Here is a 24,807-nt window from a genome sequence, read left to right as displayed (position 1 = left end):
GAGTAAGGTGAGTGGGACAGGAGGCACTGCTGGCAAAGACGCGAACATGAACATCAACTGGGAAGAAGAAACCACTCTTGAGTTACAACTCCCATGGGACCTATGGAAACCATGGAATGCCCGAATAACATCCCCCTCTCATTTCAGCAACCATGCTGAGCTCGCCCCAGTAATGCATGGCTGTTTCCCTGCAAAGCACTCCAGACATTCTCTCTCCAATCCCATCACCCCCTCCTCTACCAACCAGAAAACCTTCCCCAAACACCGTTTTCATCAGTCCCTCCTCTGGTTAAGAACATGTAGTGGTTCTGCTGGCTTAAATACACCTTCTCCATCACGTATTTCCTGAAAACCCTTATGGGTCTTTCTTTCACCTGCCCAATCTTTGCCTAAAACAGCCCTATAATTCCACACATCGACAGTTTACAAGGTTCTCTCTATTATGACATGTGTGCTTCCCAGCAACCCTGAGGGCTAAGTGTGAATGCCTTCCTTTTTCACCACTTAAACCCCATACCCAGTGACTGCTGTACGCCAGGAATTCAATTTGTATTTGTTTGACTTTCTTGACTCTAAAGCACAACATTGTGGTCTAAGACTTTCTACAAAGACAGCCTCAGGTTGCTGCTCTTTCAGGAACGGTATCTAAAATGAATAAACAATAAACAAACAATATCTAAGATAAATATATAACAATCAGAACATGGCAGAAATATGACACTAATAGGTCAAGAAAAAGAAAAAAAAAGAAATTAGTCAAGAAGGCAGAATTAAGACTATCTGGTCTTTACTCCCTATCTTCTTTCTTATATATATATTTTAAACCTCTTTTGTAAAGTTCTATTTCTTTGATTCAGAAAAAAATTTGTTACATTTATATGTATATGGATGAAAAGCCAAATGTAAGTAAATATAGGAAATCATCTCCACGCCATAATCTGCAGGAAAAGTATACATCCTTATTGTTCTTCTAGCTTTGTCAAAAGGAGGCTTAGTGCTCTCACTCATTCAACAGCAAAAAAAAAAAAAAAAAAAAAAAAAAAAAAATCACGGAGAATCTCCTCTGGGCAGGAACAGAGCAAAGGGGAAGCCAGATACTTCCATATATTACTAGCTGGATAAGACTCAGAAACGTGCCAGGAGAGCAGAAACACCCAGGATCTACTCCAACCCGCCTCTGGGCCTTACTGGCACTTTGCAATATAGGTAACTTCAGAACGTGCTGAGTTTGTGGTCCTAGGCATACATTTCTGCTGCAGAACATCTCCACGCAAGGGTTCCACTGGCACCTTAAACTCAACACCTCCAAAACAAATTCTTTCCCCATATCATGCACTTCCTCCCCAAGCATGTGCATGCGTGCACACATGCTCACACCTGCACTCCTGTGATATGGATCTTGTGATGTGGATCTCAGCACTACCCTTTGAGTCATGCAGGCTCAATGCCAACTCCCTATCTTACACTCTTGATATTCTGTCATTGGTCAAATTTGTCTATTATCAGCTTTATTTGCAGGACATACATCTAATTCCTGCTGCCCTTTCTGGGCCCACCACCACAGTTTGTGCTCCTTCTTTGCTTCCCATCCCACACCACTTAAACCACGGCTCCATTCTTAGCAACACGAGGAGGTCAACCTTTAGGTGTGCAGGTGGAGGTGGGAAGTCTGAGAGCTACAAATTTAAATGGTCTCCTGATGGGCCTCTTGCTTCTGAAATCTCCGCTCTCTAGTTAAACTTTCATGTGGTTTCTCCAATTTTCTTTACATACAGATGAGGCAACCACAGAATTCAGACAAAACTCAGTAGGCATGGTGTTCAAGGCTGTCCAGAATCTGACCACCTTCCATGTTTCCACCTCCCATCCCACAAGTTTTCTATACTGTCTATACCCACCTGGTCCCCCATTCCCTGTACTGGTCATGCCCTTGGCATCTCAGTGTCAGTACCCATGCATTCTCTCGGCAGGTTCTGCTCTTCTCCTCCAAGTGTGCCAACCAAAGTCACATTTCATCTTCCAATGCCTAGCTATGAAGGCTCCCACAGAGAATTTCAACTCAGAATTTCAACTCTTATCCACTTATTGTACAATAGCCACACATTTTGGAAGTTTAACCTAGATAAGCAGATATGATCTGTGGGTTCCCAAGCCCTGGAGATTGAGAGGAGACTGGCTCAGAGTCTTTCTTGATGCCCAACACCTCCCAAAGCTTTCTGCAAGCTCAGGGGAAGTTATGTCTCATGGGACATATGCTTCCATGTTCCTTCTTTCACACATCCTGTTCTGCTCTCCTCCTTATGGTCTCAGAAACACAAGCCGCAGCCTTCTGGGAGCCTTCCCCTTCTTCCTCCACGCCCCTCAGGGAAACCCCTAAACACCTACACAAACCATTCATGAGCACAGGAGACTTTATTGAAATGTGGGTGGAGAACAGGAGGGCTTTCCATTCCAAGAGCCAACAACACCTCCACACTGAGCACTGGGGCATCCCTGGCCCTCGAATGGCCTTTGCTCGTCACACCACAGGAGGATTCCATCTGGCCCAGAATCCCCTTAGTCACCTTCCTCAAACCAGCGTTCTGGCCCCTTCCCCCATCTCCGTTCTGAACTCTCTTTTCCCGGTGCCCAGCTACTTAGGCATGAAGCAAATCCTTCTCCTTGCTTTGTATGGCGCAGTGTAGCCATTCTTATTTTTTGACTCATTCCTGCTTTCAAATCCCACTCTCCCTGTCAACCCCTCCACAGTCTGTCAGGATATGTTCCCCAGAAAGGTCTCGCCTCGGGAAGAGTTCTGGCGCCCGTTGCTGAGATTCTATGTTTCACATCTTGACATACATCTGTCTTCCCCAAGTAAGTTCCATGAGGCAGAAATGATGTCTCCATCAACTCTTCTAGTGCTCAGCACAATGTCTTCTATATAACAAACACCATGAATATTCACTAAAGTAAAATTAGTTCTTTAATGTGAAAATTAGGTATCAGTTCTTTTTTCACAGTTTTTTTTTTTTCATGAGAATCACAGAAGGCCCCCACTTGAGCACATGAAATGTGATTCACCCAACATATTCTTATTAGTGACACTCCTTGTGTATTTTTAATAAAATGGGGCCACCTCAAACTCTCCCTTAAAAATACAGTAGCACCTGTTTAACAGAACGCCAGGAATTCTAGAGGCCAGCAGAAATAAATCGCAGGTCATGACAGCTGCAGTGAATCGAAATGAAATGTAGGCTTTCATTTTGCTTAATAACTGTCAAAAGCCTTCATGGCAATTATGACAGGGGAAGACTTTTGCATAAACTGAACAGACTTAGCATCTGAGGGAATGAATTGTAACAGAATAAAGGGGGAGGGCTATTTTTAGTTCACTTCTCTCAACTGTATTTTTGTCTTACACCTCCTAAAATTAGGCCTCCTCACGGAGGCCATATGTAATCAGAACGATGTAGGCTGTGGGAGCAATTGCTCCTGCAAGCTGAGATAGATCTCCAACCACTGTCCTTCCTTCGCACTGATGGATCTCAGCCTCCTTGGCAGCTTGGGGAAGTCAACCCTGCACCTTAAGGAAAGGGCTACACCCCGGATTGAGGAAAAGCCATTTAAAGACCACCAACCTACTGGCTCCCAGGCCAAGGACCGTTCAGATGACAAAGTGTCTGGAAGTCACAGGACTACTAAGGAACAACATACCAATACAGTCAACAAACATCAAATAAATGCCTTTGATGTGCCCGCTACAACTCTGATCTCTAGCCCAATTAATTCCATTTTAGCAACCACAAATTCTTATACAGGCAGAAAATATGTAAGACCCTGTAAAATATTAATACATAAACATTTTTTTAAAATCACATTTAAAAAAATGCTACTAATCTTTGGTTATTCTGTTCATTTTAAGTAGCCATGCCTTCTAAGAGATCGTTTTAAAGATGATGAATCTTTAACAAAACCCAGAATTTAAGTCTTGATGAAAAATCTGCTGTTGACATCGCGGAGCCTGTGTGTGTGCAAGGGCAGGAAGTATAAGGGAATTCTCTGTACTTTCCACTCAGTTTCACTCTGAACCTAAAACTACTTTAAAAACTAAAATCAGTTAAAAATAAACCACATACTACACAGATACATTTCAGATTCCAATGTTTAAATGGAACGATTTTAAGGAAAAATCATAATATTAAAGGACTCTAGGCATCAAGGTCATGGGGAAGGGGTGAAGTCAAGGAGTGGTGAAGCCCCAAATACTCATCAACGCCAACAGCTGGTCCCCAAGATGGAGGTCTGGAAAGGGTCTTTTAGGAGTGCCTTGGTGGATGCCTGCACAGAGGTCTTGAATTTTTTTGTTAACAAGTGAATTAGACAACCGTTCAACCAGAAAAGAAAAACAAACAAACCATAGATGCCAACTACTATGACAAGGGTTTAAGAAAAGTTCGTGGAGGCAGAATTTTAAACAATGGTGGTGTCGACTTTTTTGTGGAATGAGGTAGAACACAGTGAAATTAAAAAATCAAGAAAAATAAACTCATTTACTTCTATTTTTCTCAAATTGGAAAAAATCGGTGCCATAATCCTTTTTGAAAGATAAACACCTTGGTTGAGCTTCTGAAGTGCTGGATTATGAGGGAGCAAAGTTTAGTTGTACTATGTTACAGAGCCAGGACAAAAGGGAAGGGAGAGAGGTGCCTAGGGTGCAAAATGAGAAGAAGCAGAAGTTCCTGGAGTGAGTGCCCTGGCGCTCCTGCTCTGTCATCCATTTGGTGAGCAAGGCAGCTATGTTAGCCCAAACCCTTAATGAAGAAGGTGGGTCATCACTCAGTTCTGGCTCAACCGACACTCCTTACTTATCCTTTGCTGGAATGAATACATAGTCCTTCGTATTCTTACCTTTGCATGTGTCTTATCTAAAGGTGAAGACCAATGGGCTTCACTGATTCAGGAATCACACAGCCTAGCATAATGATTTGCAAAAAAAAAAAAAACCCAAAACAAAACAAAAAAACCCAGACATTAGAGTCAATATGCCTATTGACTGGGAGGTTTTAAGATTTACAAATGAAATGTAACAGAAGTAAAAAAAAAAAAAAAATTCCTCAAATCCTACGCTGCCCCCGAGGTTCCTACATGACCTATATACTGAGCCACTACCGTTCTGTACAAGGGTATGATCCATTTTTATATGAGGAGCCAGTGATCCAGCAAGGCAAACTCAATATGAATAAGCAAGAACAACAAAAAGCAAATTAGAATATCTAAGCTGATCATGACCTTATTTCACTGGTTTTTAGATGTATTATACTTCTCCGAATGTTAACATAGAAGGAAACAAAAGTTATGTATTAAGTGTGACCAACATTTAGGGAGAGGGAAATTATACAGTTTTTAACGCTAGATAAGGGAGATAATAGTACAGGGGAGAGGATGTGGAGGAATGAAAAAAGGTGGAAAGGAAAATATGTGTGAGCGCTCCTGCACCGATGAATGAAGACGGGGAGTATGTGTGGTGGGTTTACAGGGGAAAAAGACATAAGGAAAGCCTGCGAGGGAGTTATCTCTATCTAGCTAAACCTCTGTGCACGTACATGCCTGTATATATGAGAAACACAGAAAAGAGTACAGATTCACAAAGACACAGTTGCCAGATAAAACACAGGGTGCCCAGTTAAATGTGAATTTTAGATAAACAACAAAAAAATGTAAGTATGTCCATATTTGCTTCCTGCTTATACTAGAACAATAATTTTAGTTGTAGAATAGCTATTTAATTGAAATTCAAGTTTATCTTGGTGTCTCGTACTTCTCTTTGCTCACTCCGGCGACAGTCATAAAGTAACGAACAGAGGGAAGGTAGAGTGAGAAAACGTGAAGGAGAAAGAAAAAAGAAAAGTAAGATGATTGTTTAAAAAAATATTAACTTTCGCTTCTTGTGGTTTCTCTGGTACCATTAAACACCTGAAGCCATTTTGCACTTTTGCAAGGCCAGGTCTACACGAGGACCTCCCAAGGCTTACCCCAGGGTCTAGCCATGCACCTAACCAACCCTCCACCTCTCCACCCACCAATGCAGCAAGAATTGGCTGGGACCAAGAAGTCCCGGGAGGGAGCCAGCAGCCACTGTGCAGCGAGCAGGCAGAGAGATCTGCTCTGTGATGGCTGGAAGACCGTCCCATAATGGATGCTAAAACAATCTAAGATTGCACAGAATAGACACAGCTCTCGATCTGGGCTTCCAGGAACAGAAGCTATCTGTCGGTCCGTGGATTCTGGAATGCATGACTCCTGCTGCAAGCTCGGCAGTTCAGCTCATTCGTAGCAAAGGCTACAGAGGCTTTTAAACAAGGTTGTGGGGGTAGAAGGCCCCTTCTCATCAGAGATTCTGTGTGCTTCTCAACAGTAGACGGCGTAAGACAAAACTGAGAAGCAAGAACAAACCCAACCAAAAACAAGAACAAATAAAGCACAAAAATTGGGGGGCAAGGAGGTGCACTTGCAGCGGCGGTTGAAGAAACAAGCAGCGGATTCTGTCTGGGGCTGGCTGACCCTGGAACCAGATTTGCCCCCAGGTGACCCATCCCGGAGGTGTGGTGGAGTGGCCGCGTGGGGGCGTCACTGAGTTGGTGGAGCCCACAGAGGTCTCTGCGGCACGGCCTATCAATGAAGGCACTGTGTCTTCCTTTGCTAGGGCTGCCACCAGAGTCCCACAGCCTGGCAATTTATTAAACAACAGAAATGTATTTCCTCACAGCTCTGAGGCTAGCAGTCTGAGATCAAGGTGTGGGCAGAGTTGGTTTCCTCAGAGACCCCTCTCCTCCCTGTGTCCTGATCACCTCTTATAAAGACACCAGTTCCACTGGCTTCGGGCCCACCCTGACAACCTCATTGAACCTTCCTTTTCCCTTTAAGGACCCTAGGAGTCACGTTCTGATGTACTGGCCATTAGGGCTTCAACATACGAATTGGAGGGGGACACAATTCAGCCCCTAACATGCCCAAACTGTGACCTGGTGTCTAGGCTGTGCGGCTGTAACCCAACTCCCACTTCTAGGTATCTCCAACCTCGGCTTAGGTCAGTTCTGCCTCAGGGTCCTTGACACGCCACGGCGGGTCCAAGTTCCTCATACGTAAAACAGGACCTCCCCGTTTGACCCTGACCCATTTTAACAGTGCGTCAGGGTCAAAGAGATTTAAAATTAGTCCACCTGTTGCCACACGGTGTTATCCTTAACGACACAATAATACCAGTAATTACTGGCAGATGTGAACACCACACGCTGGAACGCCCCACTCCATCTCCTAGCTTCCAATGTCATCCCACTGAGGATTAAAGAACTGAGCCACAGCTGAAAATTCTTTTGAGGGCCTCAGAATAGTGTTCTATAAATACAGAGAAAATTCTGGGAGGAGTACATCTCTGGTTCAACCTTTTACATTCTTTTTATGCTGATGTCACCACCAGCAGGTGGCTTGCCTGGGTAACATGAGCTTCGGCGTCACCAGTGAACCCCTGGGAGGGTGCGCTCTCATTCACCGAACACCCATTTCCGGAGCAGCTCCCAAGGCCAGGCACTACCCTCGGCATTGGCCGCTCTGTGAAGGGGAAGGCCGTCTCGACCTCCCTCCTTAGGGAGTTTCTCAACGCAGGGTGAAGACAGGCGATAAACAAATTGTCTCAAGGGCCATGGTGTTTAAGCTTGGTAAGATGCTTCCCAGACAGGAGTGCAGAAGGAAATGTGAACTTTCATTTTATAGTGAGTTCACATGAATCCTACAGCCAGGGAAATGCTAGTAACAGGAAAAAGAGCATCCACATGCACAATAACAAGACCAACCAACCCTCGTAGGGCTGTTCTTCCCTGCTAATAAGCACTTTACGTGTAATTCATTTAGTCCTTCCGTCAGCCATTAGGAAGCAGGTGGTATTTTAATAGAGAACAAAACAAAGGCACAGAAAATTTAAGTAAATTGCTCAAGGCCACTGAGTTTCCAGGACAGGAGTACAGGAGGGCTGTGCCGGAAACTTCACCACTACGCTGTGTTACCTCTAAAGAAAGGGCTATGCTAGTCAGGCAAAGGTCCCTGTGGAAACGGCAATGTGAGAAGCACCATCAGAGAAGGCATTCAGCCAGCGCTGCTCTCGGGCCTCCGAACCCTGGCTGCCTGGGGCTTTTAGGGGATGTCCCAGTCACCTCTGTCATCACCGCAGCCCTGGGGGCCACGTGGTGTGAGGGACAGCATGCAGATGAAGGAGTGCCGAGACTCCAAGAGCTGTGTGACTCTGAGCAAGTACGTAACCTCTCTGGGCCTCAGCTATTCCTCCATGAATTGGCGAGGACTATAGGAAAGCCTGCTCGGTCCCCACACCTACCTGCTTGGCTTGACTTATTAGCTCATCGGCTGACACCACACGGCCCCCCACATGCTAACTGCTGGTTGGTCTCTGCTAGAGGAATTCCCTGGATGGGCCTGCACTCCCCTGCTGGACTGCCCAAATGCCAGAGCGTGACAAGGGTGGGTGGACAAAGCCGCCAACCCCTCGCCCCTCACAGCACAATCCATGCAGATTCTAAGTCTCTCAGGGGTCTCCTGCAGGATGAAGCCCCACGTTCCCACACACCCTTCACTTGCTTTCCTCTCTCCTCTATTCTGCTTCCTCACTCTCTTGCTGGGGCTTCCAGGAATTACCTCCCCAAATAAACTACTTGCTCCCAGGCCCGTGTCTCCAGGTCTACTCCTAGGGAAGCCAAAATTAGACAGTGCTGATGAGGAAAGAGCCAATGAGGTTCTATGAGAAGTTGTTAAATGGTCAAGCTCTTTACAGTAGGATTACTATTTTGAGAAATAATACAAAGGTACGATTATAATTGCCATGGAAAAGTTTCCATGCCCGATGATTACGGATGTGCCCACTTTTTTCCAAGCTTGTCCTCAAAACCTGTAACTTGGCCCTCATGATGGGTCTGTGCCAGAAACTCCAACTACATTTGGCAGCAAACAGAACCAGAGGTTTGGTGGAATGCACAGATTCCTCGTAAAGATGGGTAAAGGGGCCCGCTGCCAGGGAGCGGACAATATACAAGAAGTTCCAGTAGGCCAGAGGGGCTCTGAGGGTGAGTGCTCTGGACATCAAAGCAGAGAATAAGGAACTGGGTGCTTGGGTGATTCTTGCTGGTCTTGGTGCTCCTGGGGTCTGCGCCTTAAAGTAACACAATGCAGAACACTGTATCCTAATATAGCTGTTCATTTCACCTAAAAGCTAAACTAAGGGAGGATGTGCTTTTGTGTGAGCTTAGAGTTTTCATAGGAAATCTCATTGATTCCTCATATCCTCCCCAGGACACGGGTTCCCTTATCTCCCCATGTCCAGCCTCTCCCAGTATTGCAATGGGGAATCCAGCCTTTGAAGAATACGTTTAAAGATTTAGAAGAGCCTTTCTCTTTAGGCATTACCTAGCAACAATAAAAACGAAATGAAACAAATTCTCGACAAAGCCAAATGAAATAAAATCAGTAGGGAGCCACTGCGCCTCTCCTGGTATGAGGACGGTACCCACTGTGCAGCCTGAGAGGTGAAGGGCTGGGAAGCCCCTGATGACACAGAGGGCAGAGGTGAGGCAGATGTGCTGGGCTCCTGCAGCCTCTGCTCAGGGCCAGCCCAACCAGCGCCGACACCTGGCTGGTCTCACCAACACACCTCTTGGTGCCAAAGAGCGACAGGAAGGAACGCCATTGAATTTCGTCAAGTTCACCCAGCCTTCCATGTCAGTCACTTGACTACTATTCTTATCCAAGCCAAACAGTCCAAGTCCAGCCCTGTTACTAATGGAAAATTTATGTGCCTTGAACACAAAATCTTAGTGTTTGTGTTAACATAAAAATCAGTGGAAGGAGGCGGTGCTTTTGTGTGGCCCTAGCAAGGAAAAGCAGCCATGGTTTTTCCCAGGTGAGGGTCAGGAATTGATGATTCAAGGAAGTATTTGGTCAAAAATAGGGAAGAGGAGGTTGGCCTAAAGTGACACCGCCAAGAAGGAAAGAGGAACTGATGTGTGAGTTTGCATGCTCCTAAGAAATTACTGGAAGGGAAATGGGAACATCAGTATGCCCACAGGAAAATTCTGGACACCAGGAAATGATCTTCACATCTTGCGCCGTAGGTACCAGGGGACAGGAAAATTGCCGATCTCTGCCTCCCGACCCCCACTCTCAGGATCCTCCTGAGGGCAGCCTTTCCTGGCAAGACACGGAAGGCTCCTGGACCAAATCCCCCCAAAAGTGGGACTGACAACAAAGCAGCTGACATGGGAGGGTTTGCATGGGAGGGTCCTCATGGCAACCAGCGTGAAAGCCAGTGAGACCATGCTCTAACCCAGTCTGTGGGGGAATGGCATCGAGGGGCTACCCCTCACAGAACGGCACACCTGCCTGTGTCGGGCACTGGGCTGAGGTTTTCAAACCATCATTCCCATTAATCCCTTTACCACCCCATAGAGCAGCAGTATTTCCATTTTGCAGGTGAGGAAACTGAGATCCAAAAGGATTTGCTCAGGTTCCATTAGCCACTAAGCTTGGGGTCAGGCCCATCTGACAGGGAAGCCTGCAGCGTTCCCCTCCCTGCTCAGGTGTCCTCCCACTCCCGGGGACAGTACCTGTGTGTCCAGTGGACACAGTGCTCTCTGTATCCCCCACCACCCCACCGCGGAATCACCCCTACCATGGTGGTGAGTCTCCACGTTCCCCCTCCTAACTCTAGCTTTCCACAGTTATTCTCGGGGGCAGGGGGGGAAGAAGGGCGCATGCTCCCCTAGGTAAGTCCAAATCTGGCCTTTGAGGAGATGAGCCAAGACATGCCACATTTCAGTGGGTCTTTTCCCTCAGCAACTGGCTTGTTTTTGTGTTAAATCCTTTCTGTGGATATGATAAGCGCTTTTGGTGTACATTTTTAGCAATAGTTATGAACTAATGGCAAAAAAAAAAGGGAGCTCACCTACCAGTCCTCACTTGTGTTTGCACGAGGGGCCCCTGAGCTATATGAATGGGTTTTACTGGGTCCCTTTGGTTCTGTGTGCCAAGCCATGAGGGGCAGCTGCACTCCCTTCCTGTCACAGATCTGACCCCCAGCACAACTGTACTTTCTCTTCTCCTAGTCAAACCAATGGTAGTTTCTAAAAAATGGGACAGTCTGCAATGCCCAAAGGGCAAAAGTCTGTATTTCACAGTTGTGAGGTTTAAAGAAGTCCCTGGATGCCTGTGATCTGACTTCCTGGGAAGCCGGGTTCACCTGCTTGTGGACCCACGCAGTTTCTTTTATTTTGTTTTTGTTTTTTAAGCCATAACACATTTTCCAAGTTACCTCCACGCCCAAAGTTTTTGCCTCAGAGTTGGTTTTAAAGTTTTCAAGTTCCTCTCCCCACCCCACCCTCCAGAATCCTTCAGCAACACAATAACAAGTAGCATGCTGTCAGAAAGGGGACAAGGCTGAAGGTGAAAATTCTTATCTGGGTGGGGCGACCTTGGTGCTGAGAAGGGTTGCCGGCTGGGAAAGTTCTGCCTTAGCAATTCCCACGATGTCCTCTCTGCTTTGTCTGAGGAGAAAACACCAGCTAGCGGTGTCCTTGTACCAAGGCACGGGACAGTAAAGGCAACAGTGTCACAAATCAATGTTTGTAATCTGGCGCTCCTACCAGGGCTCCAGGTTGATTTAAATAAAAAGTAGCAAGGGAGACAGGGATGCCCAGCTCACTGCTTCTATGACACTCCCCTTCAGAGTCCTTCCTATCAGTGCTCAGTCTGAGGAGGGAAAAACCAACATTCCATAACTCAGTGGTTAGAGATAGTACGTCTGCTGCAGGGAAGTGGCGGTAAAAACCTTAACATTAATCTCTGGAAAAACGGGAGCCAGACTATACGATGGCAGAGGGGGGCAACACAGAATTTTAAACAGACGTTCTGTGCCTACATGGTTTTTATTTTTCTTAATTAAAAAGCATATAATAGGGGCACCTGGGTGGCTCAGTGGGTTAAGCCTCTGCCTTCGGCTCAGGTCATGATCTCAGGGTCCTGGGATCAAGTCCCGCATCCGGCTCTCTGCTCAGCAGGGAGCCTGCTTCACCACCACCACCACCCCCCCCCCCGCCCCCGCCTGCCTCTCTGCCTGCTTCTGATCTCTGTCTGTCAAATAAATAAATAAAATCTTAAAAAAAAAAAAAAAGCATATAATAGGGGTCCTGGGTGGCTCAGTCGGTTAAGTATCTGCCTTTGGCTCAGGTCATGATTCCAGGGTCCTGAGATCAAGCCCCACATCGGGCTCCCTGTTCAGCAGGGACACTGCTTCTCCCTCTGCCTGCCACTCCCCCTGCTTGTGCTCTGTCTCTGACAAATAAATAAATAAAATTTCTAAAAATAAAATAAAATAAAAAATAAAAAGTATATAATAGTTGGTCTCAATTATCCATCTGAATTAGGGAAAGCATGCTACATAATACCCTCCTTGGGGGTGCTGAACCACCTCTATTTTGCATATTTTGAGGTTGTTGATGTTAACATTTTTTTTTAATCATGGAAAATTAACATATACAGAAGTGGAGTAGTATAATGAGGCCCCATGTAGTGCTCCAGCTTCCACAATTATTCATGCACAGCCAATCTTGTTCTACCTTTACCCGGACCTGCTTTTCCCCTCATATGTTATATGAAAAACATATATCCTGGGTGATGGCAACATGGCGGACGTGGTAGATGTAGGAGTGAACATGGAGGCCTTTGCTCAGGCCATCCGTGCCATCCAGGTGTTGGGCTCCAGGGTGTTTGACTCCCTGAAGGATGGTATGCAGAACAAGGAGAGGCTGGAGGGCCGGGAGAAGGCCTTCATTGTGCATTTCCAAGACAACTTGCATTGGGTCAACTGGGACCACAATGAGCTGGAACGTCTGAGCAATTTGGTAGGCAAGTCATCTGAGAACCATCCTCTTCATAACAGTGGGCTGTGAAGCCAGGATCCTCTGTAGGACAAAATTCCTCTCTCTAATCAACTCCTTCAAGCATATAAATGGTCAAACGGGTTATAGTCCCATGCAGGTCTGGCGTCTGGCCTTTTGAATCAATGGTCCTTGAAATGCTCTGCTAACCAGATGGGAGTATCTGCTAAATGGAGACCGAAAACTCAGCCTAAGACTCTTGTCTTACCACCTCAATTTGTTGATGATGCAATCAGCTGCCCTGACAGGATGTTTCCTGAAATGTCCATCCACTTATCCAGGCCCAATCACACATCAGCAATGCTTCCGATATTTGACATTTTTCATAATGAAATGTTGAACAAATACCTCAGCTGAAGACATGCCACACCCCCAAGGAAAAAAGACCACGAAACAGAAGAAAACTGCCTAATATGGCACACTGAACTGGTTTTAATATCCTCAAGCATTTGGGGTAAAAGACTTTTTTAAAAGTCCTTGAATCAGAAATTAAGGACAGAAATGAAATGAAAAGGATTTAGTATACTCTGGAAAACTTGGAAGAAAATGATAAAACTGTCTCAGAAATTAAGACTAAATTTCAATATGTCTGACGAAAAAGATATTCCCATGAAGTTTAGTAGAGAACACTGGGGAAAGGCAGAGAAACAACTGGGAGAATGACAGACACTAAGACAAAGAAGCAGAACAGGTCAGAGGGGAAGTTGTTGAAGTGAAACGCAGGCAAAGAAGAAACAACATGCATATAATCAGAGCCTGAGGAGAAGAAAAATGAAAGAACAGAACAAATGGTCTCAATATGTAAGACTGTAAGAAAAATTTCTAAGTTAAAGAAGGGCTGAATCTGTACATCGAAAGGGCTTGCCAGATGCTTGGGAAAATTGACCAGAAACAGTCAAGTCTAAGATACATTCTAGTATGCTAGCAGACTTAAAAGATAGAGAAAAAATTCCTCGAAATTTCTAAGCAAAAAAAAAAAAAAAAAAATCCGAATAACTTACATGGCAAAAGAAATAGAGTGGCATCAGATATCTCAAAAACAATACTTAAAGCAAAGCAGTGATGGAGAGGCATTTTCAAGGAAAGCATGAATCAAGGATATATATATGTCTTTCAAGTAGCAAGGCCCAGAAAAACCATTTTAAAACAAGAATTCTCGGCCTACCAGTCCATCTTTTGGAATCTGCCAGAGGGAGGGCTCCATCCACCCAAGAACTGAGTGGGGAGCCTGAGCCTAAGGACTGACAATGAGCATGCGATGTGTTCAATGGTTGATGCAGACTGTGTGTGTGTGTGACAAATGAGCATGGAAGGACACCATTAAGAATTGATAAACGAGAGGCTATCTAAGAAAAATGGGAGTCTATGGGCATTAACATGTATAGGTACAAAGGTAAGCCTGAGAACAGAAATGGAAGCCTTCCTGAATATAGCCCATCAATCAATAATGGAGTGAGCAAGCAAAGACCACATCACTCAGAGAAGGAAGCCTTGGAAAGACAGCGCACGCGATAACGATACAATTACGTGATTAAGTTGAGACCGTATGTATCAGTAACTGCGAATGAATTTAATGCAGTCATTGAAAGATTTTTTTCAGTTGATATTAAAGTTCATATGGAAGAGAGGATAGGAACACACCAAAAAAGAACTTGTTTCTTGGGCATTAAAACATACTCTAAATCTTCCCTAATTAAAACTGGTATTGGCTTATCCTTAGGCAAACAGGCTCGTAGAATAAAATAGGCAAGAGGCAGACTGAAGTACATATGAAACTTTAGCGTAAGATAAGGGTAGCATCTCAAATTGATAGGGCCTCAGTCATAGAAAGGAAAAAGCCTCTACGTAGCTCAAAACTTCGTTGTAAAGTCAAGGCAGCCGACAATCTGGGAGAAAATATTTGCAACATGTATTACAGCTAACATCCCCAAGATCATTTTTTAAATTAAAAACAAAGGGGAAAAGATTTAAAATGGGGTAGAACATGGGGGACAATTCATGTCCCCTCAAAAAGATGTAAAAATGGTACTTACACAGGAAGAGATGTTCATCCTTACCCATCGGTACAGAAATGCAAATTAAAACTGCACTGAGGTACCATTTCTCACCACCAGACTGGCATAAATTTAAAAAAGTATCACATCGCAACACATTCTGTTGGTGAGCCCGTAAGCAAACCCACACCACCATACGTTGCTGGTGGAAATACAGAGCGGTGTCCCCACTGTGGAGGGACTTTGGCAATGGCTAACACAACTGTATGTGCGTTGTACCTTTCCACCCAGCAGTGCTACTCCAGGAAGCTACCCCACTCACATACCTCCTACAGTACAAACATGCACGTCTGCGGGCTTGTGAACTGCAGCTTGTTTGTAATTGTAAAACCCTGGAAGTGACCTCCATGCCTTAGCAGAGGAGAGGGGCTGCATAAATTATGGCACAGCCACACCATGGGGCCACGCCATTCCCGTTTTCATCTTTGAAAAAGAATGCAGAAGACCTCTATGACTCCTACGTAGTGATTTCCAGGATATATTCTTGGGAGAAAAAAAGCAAAGTGCCAGAGTGTTCTTAAATATGCTTCCTTCTTGGTAAGAAAGAGGATATCAAATAACTGTCATCTGCTTGTCGCTAAGGGGAAACACACAGGAAAGATAAACCTGCAGCAGAGAAATTGTGGAGAGGGAGGTGTGTGGGCAGAGAGTAGATCGGATGTATGTGGGGCGGGGTGACATGTCTCTGAATGTACCTTTTGTATAGTTCTGACTTTCAGAACCATGTTAATGTTTCATATAATAAATAATCATTTATGTAATCATGCATGATTCTAGGATAAAATTTGTAAAAGAAAAAATAAATCCCACCTTGTATGATATCAGAGAGCTCTTAAAAATGCAACAATAGTATTTTTTAAGTAAAATTAACTATAATTTCTTTACATCAGTGTTCAAATTCTCCTGGTCAGTAGAGCTTTGTTTTATTTTATTATTTTTTTAAAGATTTATTTATTTTATTTTAGAAAGAGGGAGAGAGAATGTGCTCGTGCACGTGAGCAAGGGGAGGGCAAAGGGAGAGGGAGAAGCAGACCCCCCGCTGAGCAGGGAACCCAAATGCTGGGCTTCATCCCAGGACCCCGAGATCATGACTTGAGCCGAAATCAAGAGTTGGACCCTTAACCAGCTGAGCCACCCAGGTACCCCATCAACAGTTTTAAATGAAAGTCGGGGCCAGGGAGAGATAGAGACCAAGCCATAACATTTGAATCACAGCCTCCAGCTGCTACAAGGCCCGAAGAACTTCTTAACATCTTTCTTTGCTGTAGATAGGGGCCCAGAGCCAGCCAGGTGATCTAGAATTCTTGCATGAACATCACCACCACATCTTCTAGGGAAACGTGTGCCTTCCTTCCAGTAGCCTTTTAGTCTTTGACTGCCCAGCTGCTTGTAAAGTGACAAACCAAACAGCAGCTGAGAAAATAAAGCCTCCTCTACACGTTTACGATGTCTATACCGGGCTGCCATTCCACCAGAGTGGGTTCTAAAGGACACTCCCACATCTCCACTGACTCCTCACCCACAGCCCTAGTCCCAATTCCAGGCATTTCCCGCTATACCCATGGACTCTGGCCACTCGACTCATCGGGAGGCACAGAAGAGGAGGGAAGTCCAACCATTCACCTCCTTGGAATTATGCTACAGAAGCAGATACTGGCATGGTGGGGATTGGAACCCAGGAAAACCCAGAAATGGTCAACTCTGCCCTTTGTTTGTGGATGACTTTCAGACCACTGGCCTAACCCCCCCCAGTTGAAATAACTGAGGCCTCCGACCTTGATCTTCACTTCTGGGGTCTGACTTCCTACCCCACACTGGCCACAGGGGCCTTTGCCTTCAAGCTACCAGTCCCAGATCGGATGACTTGCCCAGCTGTTCTCTGAAGCCTGAAATAACAGTAGCTACCACTGACAAGCAGGCACACAGTAGGCAACAGCGTCTATCAATATCCTATTCGATCCTTACAACAACCCCATGATTTGCGCATTCAACGCAAATTTGCTAAACGCCCACTCTGTGCCAGCAACGGCTCAGGGGTTGAGGAGGCACTGCAAGCAAAACAGACAAAAATGGAGTTTCCACTCTCAGGGCAGTGTGCCGGAGGAAGTAGTGATCATTTTTCCGACGTGCAGAGAGAAACGTGAAGCCCAGAGTTATCAAGGAATTTGCTTGACATCACATAGTTAATAAGTAGCACAGCAGGGATTCAGTTTCCAATCTGTATCATTCTAAAGCCCACATGTTTTGTTTTTTTTGTTTGTTTGTTTGTTTGTTTGTTTTTTTAACACACCGCTGTATCATCCAATGATCCCTACTAACCTGACAGCTTGGCTCAATGAGTGCCGAACGGAGGATGAACAACACAAACATGTTTTTACAGCTTCTGTTTTAAATACTGTCTGTGGTACAGGTGCCATCCTGCTTTCACCAGCTGGAAAATACATTCACACGCCTCTGCTGTGAACAGACCTTATTAAAATGGAAATCTATTGCTATCCTCTGCGAAACAGGTACACCGTGTTGCCTTCCTAGAGTTTATGCGCGTTTATGTAAAGAAAAGGGGCAAGGTCTATTCCCTTCGAAAACAGTAACAAATTGGAATGTGTAAGGTTGTGCCAAAGGCCCTTTTAGGATTTTTCGAATAATAGCTGGGTGTTCACTTTTGCTATCTTCTGATAGAACTGCATTTGTTTTATAAAGTACTCTTACTAAAATTTGAATGCGCTGATGCTGTTCTGACACAATATAGAACATGTCCTGGTTTTCAAGGCTTAAACAGGTGTAAGATGTAAAGTAGTGGCTGGTTAGCTCCCAGTGGGTTTACTTTATGAATAATATCTATGCTAAACTCACTAGTTGGGGAAGTAACTCTAGGTGCCAAGCTCCTACTATGCGCCTAGTACTGGCCTAGGCACAGACTCCCTGCACCAAAGTCACTCACTGCTCACTGGCCCCATGGTCCTTTCCGTCATCAACCTGTCTGTTTCGGGAAGATCCCAAAGCATTAGCAAGATGCAGCCGGTGCCTGATGCTCAGAGAAGCAAGCTTAGGAGAATGAAAGGTGACTAATTCAGAGCACCTGAGGGCTCTTGAAAGATGAGCCTTTGAGGATCCCAGATGCAGGAAATACATAATGAAGGAGCAACTCAAGGTGCAAATTCTGGGCTGGGAATAACCCATTGTACTCTCAGTGATATCAACCACTGAGCAGTGATCAATGACAAGCCCAGGCTTCTCTGCATTCTGGTCTGAAACTCTTCAGAGGCAGAGACCGGGTAAGTCTGCACAGTAAAAGGTCTGTAAATTTGCACGATGGCTTGGTCAAGGTGAAGGGCACGGTCTGCAGTCACTGAGCTCAGAGGCATTTACAGTCCCCATGGTGTGCCCAGTGTTGCTGGCAGCAGAGACCCCCGAGCAGTTAGACCACGAGTGAGCATGTACAGAACACAGTTTTGTTTTATATCGTTGGGATCATACTACTTCTCTGTAGCCTCTTTTTTCAAGCCATGCTACCTGCTTTTTCATTACATGTTCTAGGAAACATGACTTTTACGGGCTGCCAGCACCCTGCGGGAGAGATGTGCTTGCAGGTCCCCTGAGCACCCCTGCCCTCTTGAGGCTTTCTCTACGGAGTCAGGGCTGGATGCCTAACCGCCAGCAATCACCTGATGCTGATAGTTTTTGCCTTTTATGGCAAGAAAGGAAAGAGCAGTTTGCAGGGAAAGGGTCCATGGCCCAAACCACAGCGGTGCTCCGAAGTGCCGCAGTGTAATATGAAAAGAACCCTGGTGCAGGGACAATGGTCCCCTTGCAATTTTCTAGGAATTGTTAGTGACACTGTAATTTTAAAAGATTTCAAAGGCAAAGAACCAGCAGACTTGGGTGTACAATAAATCCCTGGTTAGTGACTGCTAAAGAGTATGGCTGAGGCTTTTGAGGATCGCCCTTTGGCCTCAAACCCCATGGCACCTTCCCCTCCTTATCCCTCAGCTCAGACGCTGCATAAGTACCTTACGCTCCTGGGCTCCTATGAAATTTGATAAAAGCCTTTAACAAGAGCTTGCAGGCTCTCTAACCAAGTCCCAGGCATTATTAGAGCATAATCGCTGCCTCCAGCCCACCCTTACAAGCCTTTTCCTTTTTGTTCCCACCACCCCTCCCACTGCACTGCTGGGAAAAAAGAAACACATTTCAATACCATCCAGAACGGCCCTTTGCAAGGATGACTGGCAGGTCCTGCCACACCTCTCTTGCTTACAGACCCAGTGAATCTGTTGCAAAGACTGGCTCTCTTTTTCACTGAAGCAGGGTTACTGCTTGTGGGGGCACATGGGCAAGAGAGAGGAAATCAAGTTTTTAAAATTACTGGGAGACAATGGTGCAGTTTTGCAAACTGTTAAGCAGCCACCAAATGTCCATTTAATTCCCTCCTAATAGCTTGGCCTAATGCAAAAGCCTTCTCCCGGTGGTCACTGTCAACTCTGGGTAAGTGTTCCCAATCCCTTATTAAGCAACACTAATCAAAGCAACAGAGTGTCAGGAGAATCTGAGTGACAGCATTTACAATTTTTTAAGCCTCTCATTATTCCAGATGTACCAGTGAACATGCAAATGACCTTTTCCAGAATATAGGGTAATATGCAATTCCACTAAGCCCCCTTCCACTTAATGCCCCTCAACTCTGCATTTTTTTTAACCACAGCAAACACAAAACTCTGAAAAAGGATCTCATGGGACTTCAGATACCAGTACACTTTCCAAATTTTCTTTCTTTCTTTCTTTCTTTCTTTTTTTTTTTTTTAAGATTTTGTTTATTTATTTGACAGACAGAGATAACAAGTAGGCAGAGAGGTAGGCAGAGAGAGAGAAGAGGAGGAAGCAGGCTCCCTGCTGAGCAGACAGCCCGATGTGGGGCTCGATCCCAGGACCCTGGGATCATGACCCAAGCCGAAGGCAGAGGCTTTAACCCACTGAGCCACCCAGGCGCCCCCCAAATTTCCTTTCTTAGCCTCACATATTTTTCTATACCACGTGAGCTCCTGCATCCTAGAGATGATGGGAACACCACCCGATATAAGCCACAGCTGATACTTCCTGACGCTGGAGAGCCTACCTCACTGATAAACTATGCAATCCTTAGACTATAAGGAGAAAAATTATCTCAGGGAGTTTCCTGAATGCAAACAAAGATTCTGCAGGTGGTAAGGATGGAACAAAAGAGTGAGGGGCCACAGTATGCTTCTCATTGTAACCTCCCCTCACTCAGCATTTTATTAAACACAACCCCTCAGAACAGGCAGGCAGAAATATGTGGCACCATGGTATTTTCCTCTTTAGAGTTTTGTTTTTTGTGGTAAATAAATGATTGTCAAACCAGTTTCTCTTTTGTTTTTAAATAATAAGATACAACTTTGGGGCACTGTTTCCTCCTTAGGCTTTTCAAGCTTGAAGCACAACATTACAAAATAACGCTGCAAAAATTTACAAATCTACTTCTTCAATAAACACCCATGTTGTGGACAGGACCCTACCATTAGGCTTTGCCTGGGCAACCCAACTCCAATGAGTTTATCTGTTGATCAGAGACATAAGTATTTCCTTCTTCTTGGGTAGATAGTTTTATGGGATTACGGCCAGAAAACAAAAATCATAGGCCCTCAAGGAGTTTATTCTCTCATCTTGGACACTACCAAAGGGTCCAGGTAGATTTGAAGATGAATGTTCAGTAAACGTCTGCTGCATCTCAAAAAATCAGATCCATTATATTTTCTTTAGATTTTTAAAAACTTATATCCTGTAACCAAAGCAACAATAATAATTTCATTATAAGTGGATCAATGCACCACGCAGGCAGTTTTGATATTGTTACCGGATTTTGGAGGGCTAAGACAAAGCTGTAGTGCTCAAAAGACAGGGGAATAAGGGGCTAGACGAGGGGAACAAGGTGGCGAAGGCTGTCTGGCTTTTTTTTTTAAGAGCGGGAGAGAGAGAGATGTGGGGGAGGGGCAGAGGGAGAGACAGAATCCCAAGCAGACTCCACACCCAGCACAGAGCCTGACTCGGGGCTCGATCTCACGACCCTGAGATCATGACCTGAGTCAGAATTAAGCGTTGTATGCTTAACTGAGCCACCCAGGCGCCCCACATCTGGCCTTTAATTAAAGTCTACCTCAAAATTTTAGCAAGCCCCATCTGCCCTTCTCCCCCGTTCCACACTCATGTTCTTGGAAAGAGAAAACTTGCACATCAGACAAGAGATGAGGACGGAAGGGACAGGAAGGGGAAAGGTGCGAGGTGGGAGGAAGAAACCAAGAAACTTTCAGCCCCGCTCTGATCCCCAGATCTGCCAGAGCTAAGCTGAAGCCTGACAGGATGCTTTTTATTACAAGGGATCACACATAACACACCCAGTGCCTCCTCCTTTTATTACAAGGGATCACACATAACACACCCAGTGCCTCCTCCTTGCAAAGGTTCCATACGGTACCGCCTGCCACACTGCTCCATGAGCATAGATGTGTGAAGTCCTGAACAGTGGTTAGGAAGTTTAGCTCCATTTCTTAACCCTTTTACACAAATACTCATTCATTCTTGCATGTGTTCACTCATTCATTCAGCCAGTGCAGTGCCTGTGTATGAATGAGGAGGGCACACAGCACTAAAAGACCACAAAACACACACTGTGGTCCCAGTCAGGTAAAAACAAAACTAAAAACCAGTAACTGCTATGAAGGAGGGGTTTAAAAGTGTGTTAGAAATGCCAGTAGGGTTTGAGGAAAGGTTGCTCCAAGGCAGTGACATCTGAGCTGAGATGCCCAGAAAGAGTTTTTCAGACAAAAGGAAGAGTGATGCTGAGATCCCGAAAAGAGGATTCACAACTAGAGGAGCACCAGAGGTCTCAAAGGTGGCATGGGCGACACTTAAGAGAGGGATGGGAAGTCCTGAAAAGGGATGCAGGTTGGGGACAAGGTCTGAGGTGGGCGTATCCACATCTCTGTGTGCTGGGGACCAAAGGAAGGCGGAAAGAAGCCAGCTGGCTTGGGGGATGGGACTGGCAAACTTTTTCTGTAAAGGACCAGGGAAAAAATATTTTAGGGACGGAGGGCCAAGAGGCAAAATCATTGATGTGATATAAGTACAACAAAACAAAACAAAAAAGACACCACGTGTCCACAAAGCTTTTATCGATGAAGTCCAAAATATAATAATAAAAATAATGATCATAATAATTGAGTATAATTCTAAAAATACAGGCTGACTAGTGAGAAAATGAAATTATCTTGGGGGTGGATAACAAGTTATTTAATTGGTGTTCCACCACTGTAGTATTAAAGCAGCCACAGATTAGATGAACGAAAGAGCGCGGCTGCAGTCCAATAAAAACTGACTTATGAGCCGATATTCAAATTTCACATCATTTTCATGTGCCGTTAAGTATTTTTCTTTGGACTTTTCTCAACCATTTGAAAAAGTAAAAACCGTTCTTAGCTTGCAGACTGTACAAAATATGGAGCATGGGTCCGCCTCTTGTTTGCCAACTTCTATTGCAGAAGATCCCACATGTGGACATGTCTCCCTGCTTGCTCAGAGTACATTTGTTTTGGGCAGGTGATTTTTACAGGGTGATGCTATGTATTTCTTGTAGCGTCACAGCAAAATGGGGGAGGGGAGGTAAAAAACTGACCAAGTGTAGAATTATTTTTGTTTACTATGAACTTCGGTATCTTTAAAGGAAAAGAACTGCCTGATGAAATTTAAAATGTTATTATCAGCACTCAAAATTCTCTTCTGATCTTTGCTACATATGTATATTATATAGTTCATCTCATTATGCATAAAATGTGCATTGTTTTTAATCCATCATTCCATATCTGCTTTCCATAATCAGCACAGTTATAAATATAATTTTTAATTAACTCTATGACATAATGCAATTTTTAATTAACAGCATGACTTCATAAACTTCATTTAGTTCTCATCAACCATTTAAGATCTAATTTTTCACTAGAATAAGCAGCATTGCTGTGAACATCCTTGTATAAATTCGTTTTGGTTTCTGTAGGGTTAAATTCTTAAGTCAGTCTCAAAAATAAAACTACTGGGAAACCAGAGGAAAAAGCACGATACATTTAGATTTTTATTGTTCTCTGTTAGAGAACATTCCAGAAAGACTCATTCCACATGTACCAAATCCCAGGTATTTGAGTGTCACCAGCACTATTTAGAAGGGCTTATTTCCCCAAATCTCCAACAACATGGGTTTTGATAAGTTTATTTATTCTGGCTACATTTATAGTGTCGTGGTATCTGAAGTTACTATAGATGGCACTACCTTGGTGCTGACAAGTCTCTGCAAGGGCCACATGACAGTCCCATGTATATTTCCTTCACTTGCAAACTTCATCTTCTTTATCCCTTGTGGGATCAGATTTAGCAATGGAACTCCAATACTTACTGCTATTCTTCCTACACTGGCTGGAGAGCTTTTAGAAATAATTCACATTATGTGTTTTCTTTCCACTCTCTTCAAGGGCAAGAGCCAAGTTTCAGTCAGGTCTGTGTCCCTAGCACATCAGATACGGTCAGCGTGCAAAGCTAACACCATGGGGGGTGGCACGCAGGCATGCCCTCACCCTCTCCAGGGGAGGAAAGCAGGCGAGGCTCTCTCTATTCCTGGCTTCTGCTGACTTGGTTCATATTATCCCGAGGCAGCGCTGCCTCTGCATGTCACTTCAACACGGCATCTGAGTCTTTCATTTCCCACCAGAAACAGGAGCTGTGGTCAGGGCTAGACCTGGCTCTCTGCCGTGGCCAGTGGAGGGCAGGCTGAGGGGGAAGGAGAGCTCTAGGTTTCCATCAGAAGAAAGGTTCATTGTCAGCATAAAGCACACATATTCTTCTAAGATAAGAGGGGGATGACTGCACCTCTAGGGAAGATCTGGCAAAATCTAGAGACGTTTCTGATGGGCACAATTGGGGGGCGCTACTGGCATCTAGAAGGTAGAGGCCAGGGGCGTTCCTACACATCTTACAATGCACAGAACAGCCCTCCACGACAAAAACGATCCGGCCCTAAATATCAGTGGGGTCAAGGTTGAGAAATCTCTGTTCTAAAGCAAAGTAGCTGCCCTCTGTGCCTCTCCTAAACCCAAACTTAAACGTTAGAAGAGCATCCAGTAATACAAACTGGAATGGACTGACTTCAGTCTTGTGTAGGTGGGGAAATTTCATCTGAGATGTATGTTTCACTGCGGCATTTCATAGGACACTTGGCCGGTGTGGACCCGGAACTAGGCTTCCCAAGCCCAAGCAACGTGACCTCCATCCACAGCGCACACGGGAAGCGGACCCCCTGGCACCCCTCACTGACTGTGCACCTCCCCACGGCCTCTCACCTGAGGTTCTCAACATTTAAAACCTTCTGCTCAAAGGTATTCAAAGCAGCTTATTCGCAGCAGTAAACCAGACTGAACGAAAACAGGGCTTACCGGGGGCGCTGGCGGTGGGGGAGGGGGAGGAGCCCCCAGGGGCGGGGGAGGTGGAGGCAGAGGAGGCGGCGGTGGCGGAGGTGGCACGGGCATAGGTCACAGCGTTGGTGGCTCTTGCTTCTGAAGGGTTCCAGAAGAGTGGTTTCTGCCCTGAAAGGGAGAAAAAGTTTTAAATTTGGATGTCTTCATTCCTGTACCGGTAATCCCGCCATGCAGACACGTGCATTTCATGGATAGCCTCCTTCTTTCACTTGTCCATTCAGTCATTCTTGCTCTCATTCATTCTTTCAGTAA

At 45.1% G+C, this 24,807-nt stretch overlaps 1 protein-coding gene and 1 pseudogene across 2 annotated transcripts in view; one reads left to right on the top strand and one right to left on the bottom strand.

Annotated features, from left to right (window-relative positions):
* Positions 1–24,606, bottom strand: part of WIPF3 (WAS/WASL interacting protein family member 3) — a gene marked incomplete at its 5' end in the record, with an annotated part of 65,761 nt that extends 41,155 nt beyond the window's left edge. The window contains one exon of the mRNA XM_080818311.1: positions 24,514–24,606. Within this exon, the coding sequence (XP_080674437.1) occupies positions 24,514–24,606 (93 nt within the window). The remainder of the gene's footprint in view (positions 1–24,513) is intronic.
* On the top strand, positions 12,717–13,328 carry LOC308352103 (mediator of RNA polymerase II transcription subunit 27-like; annotated as a pseudogene). The gene has a single exon. The product of its transcript is annotated as a mediator of RNA polymerase II transcription subunit 27-like (transcript).
* Positions 24,607–24,807: the final 201 nt, after the last annotated feature.

This window comes from Martes martes (genome assembly GCF_963455335.1).
Source record: "Martes martes genome assembly, chromosome: 11".
Taxonomy (NCBI): Eukaryota; Metazoa; Chordata; class Mammalia; order Carnivora; family Mustelidae; genus Martes; species Martes martes.
This window is presented reverse-complemented; position numbering and strand designations above follow the sequence as displayed.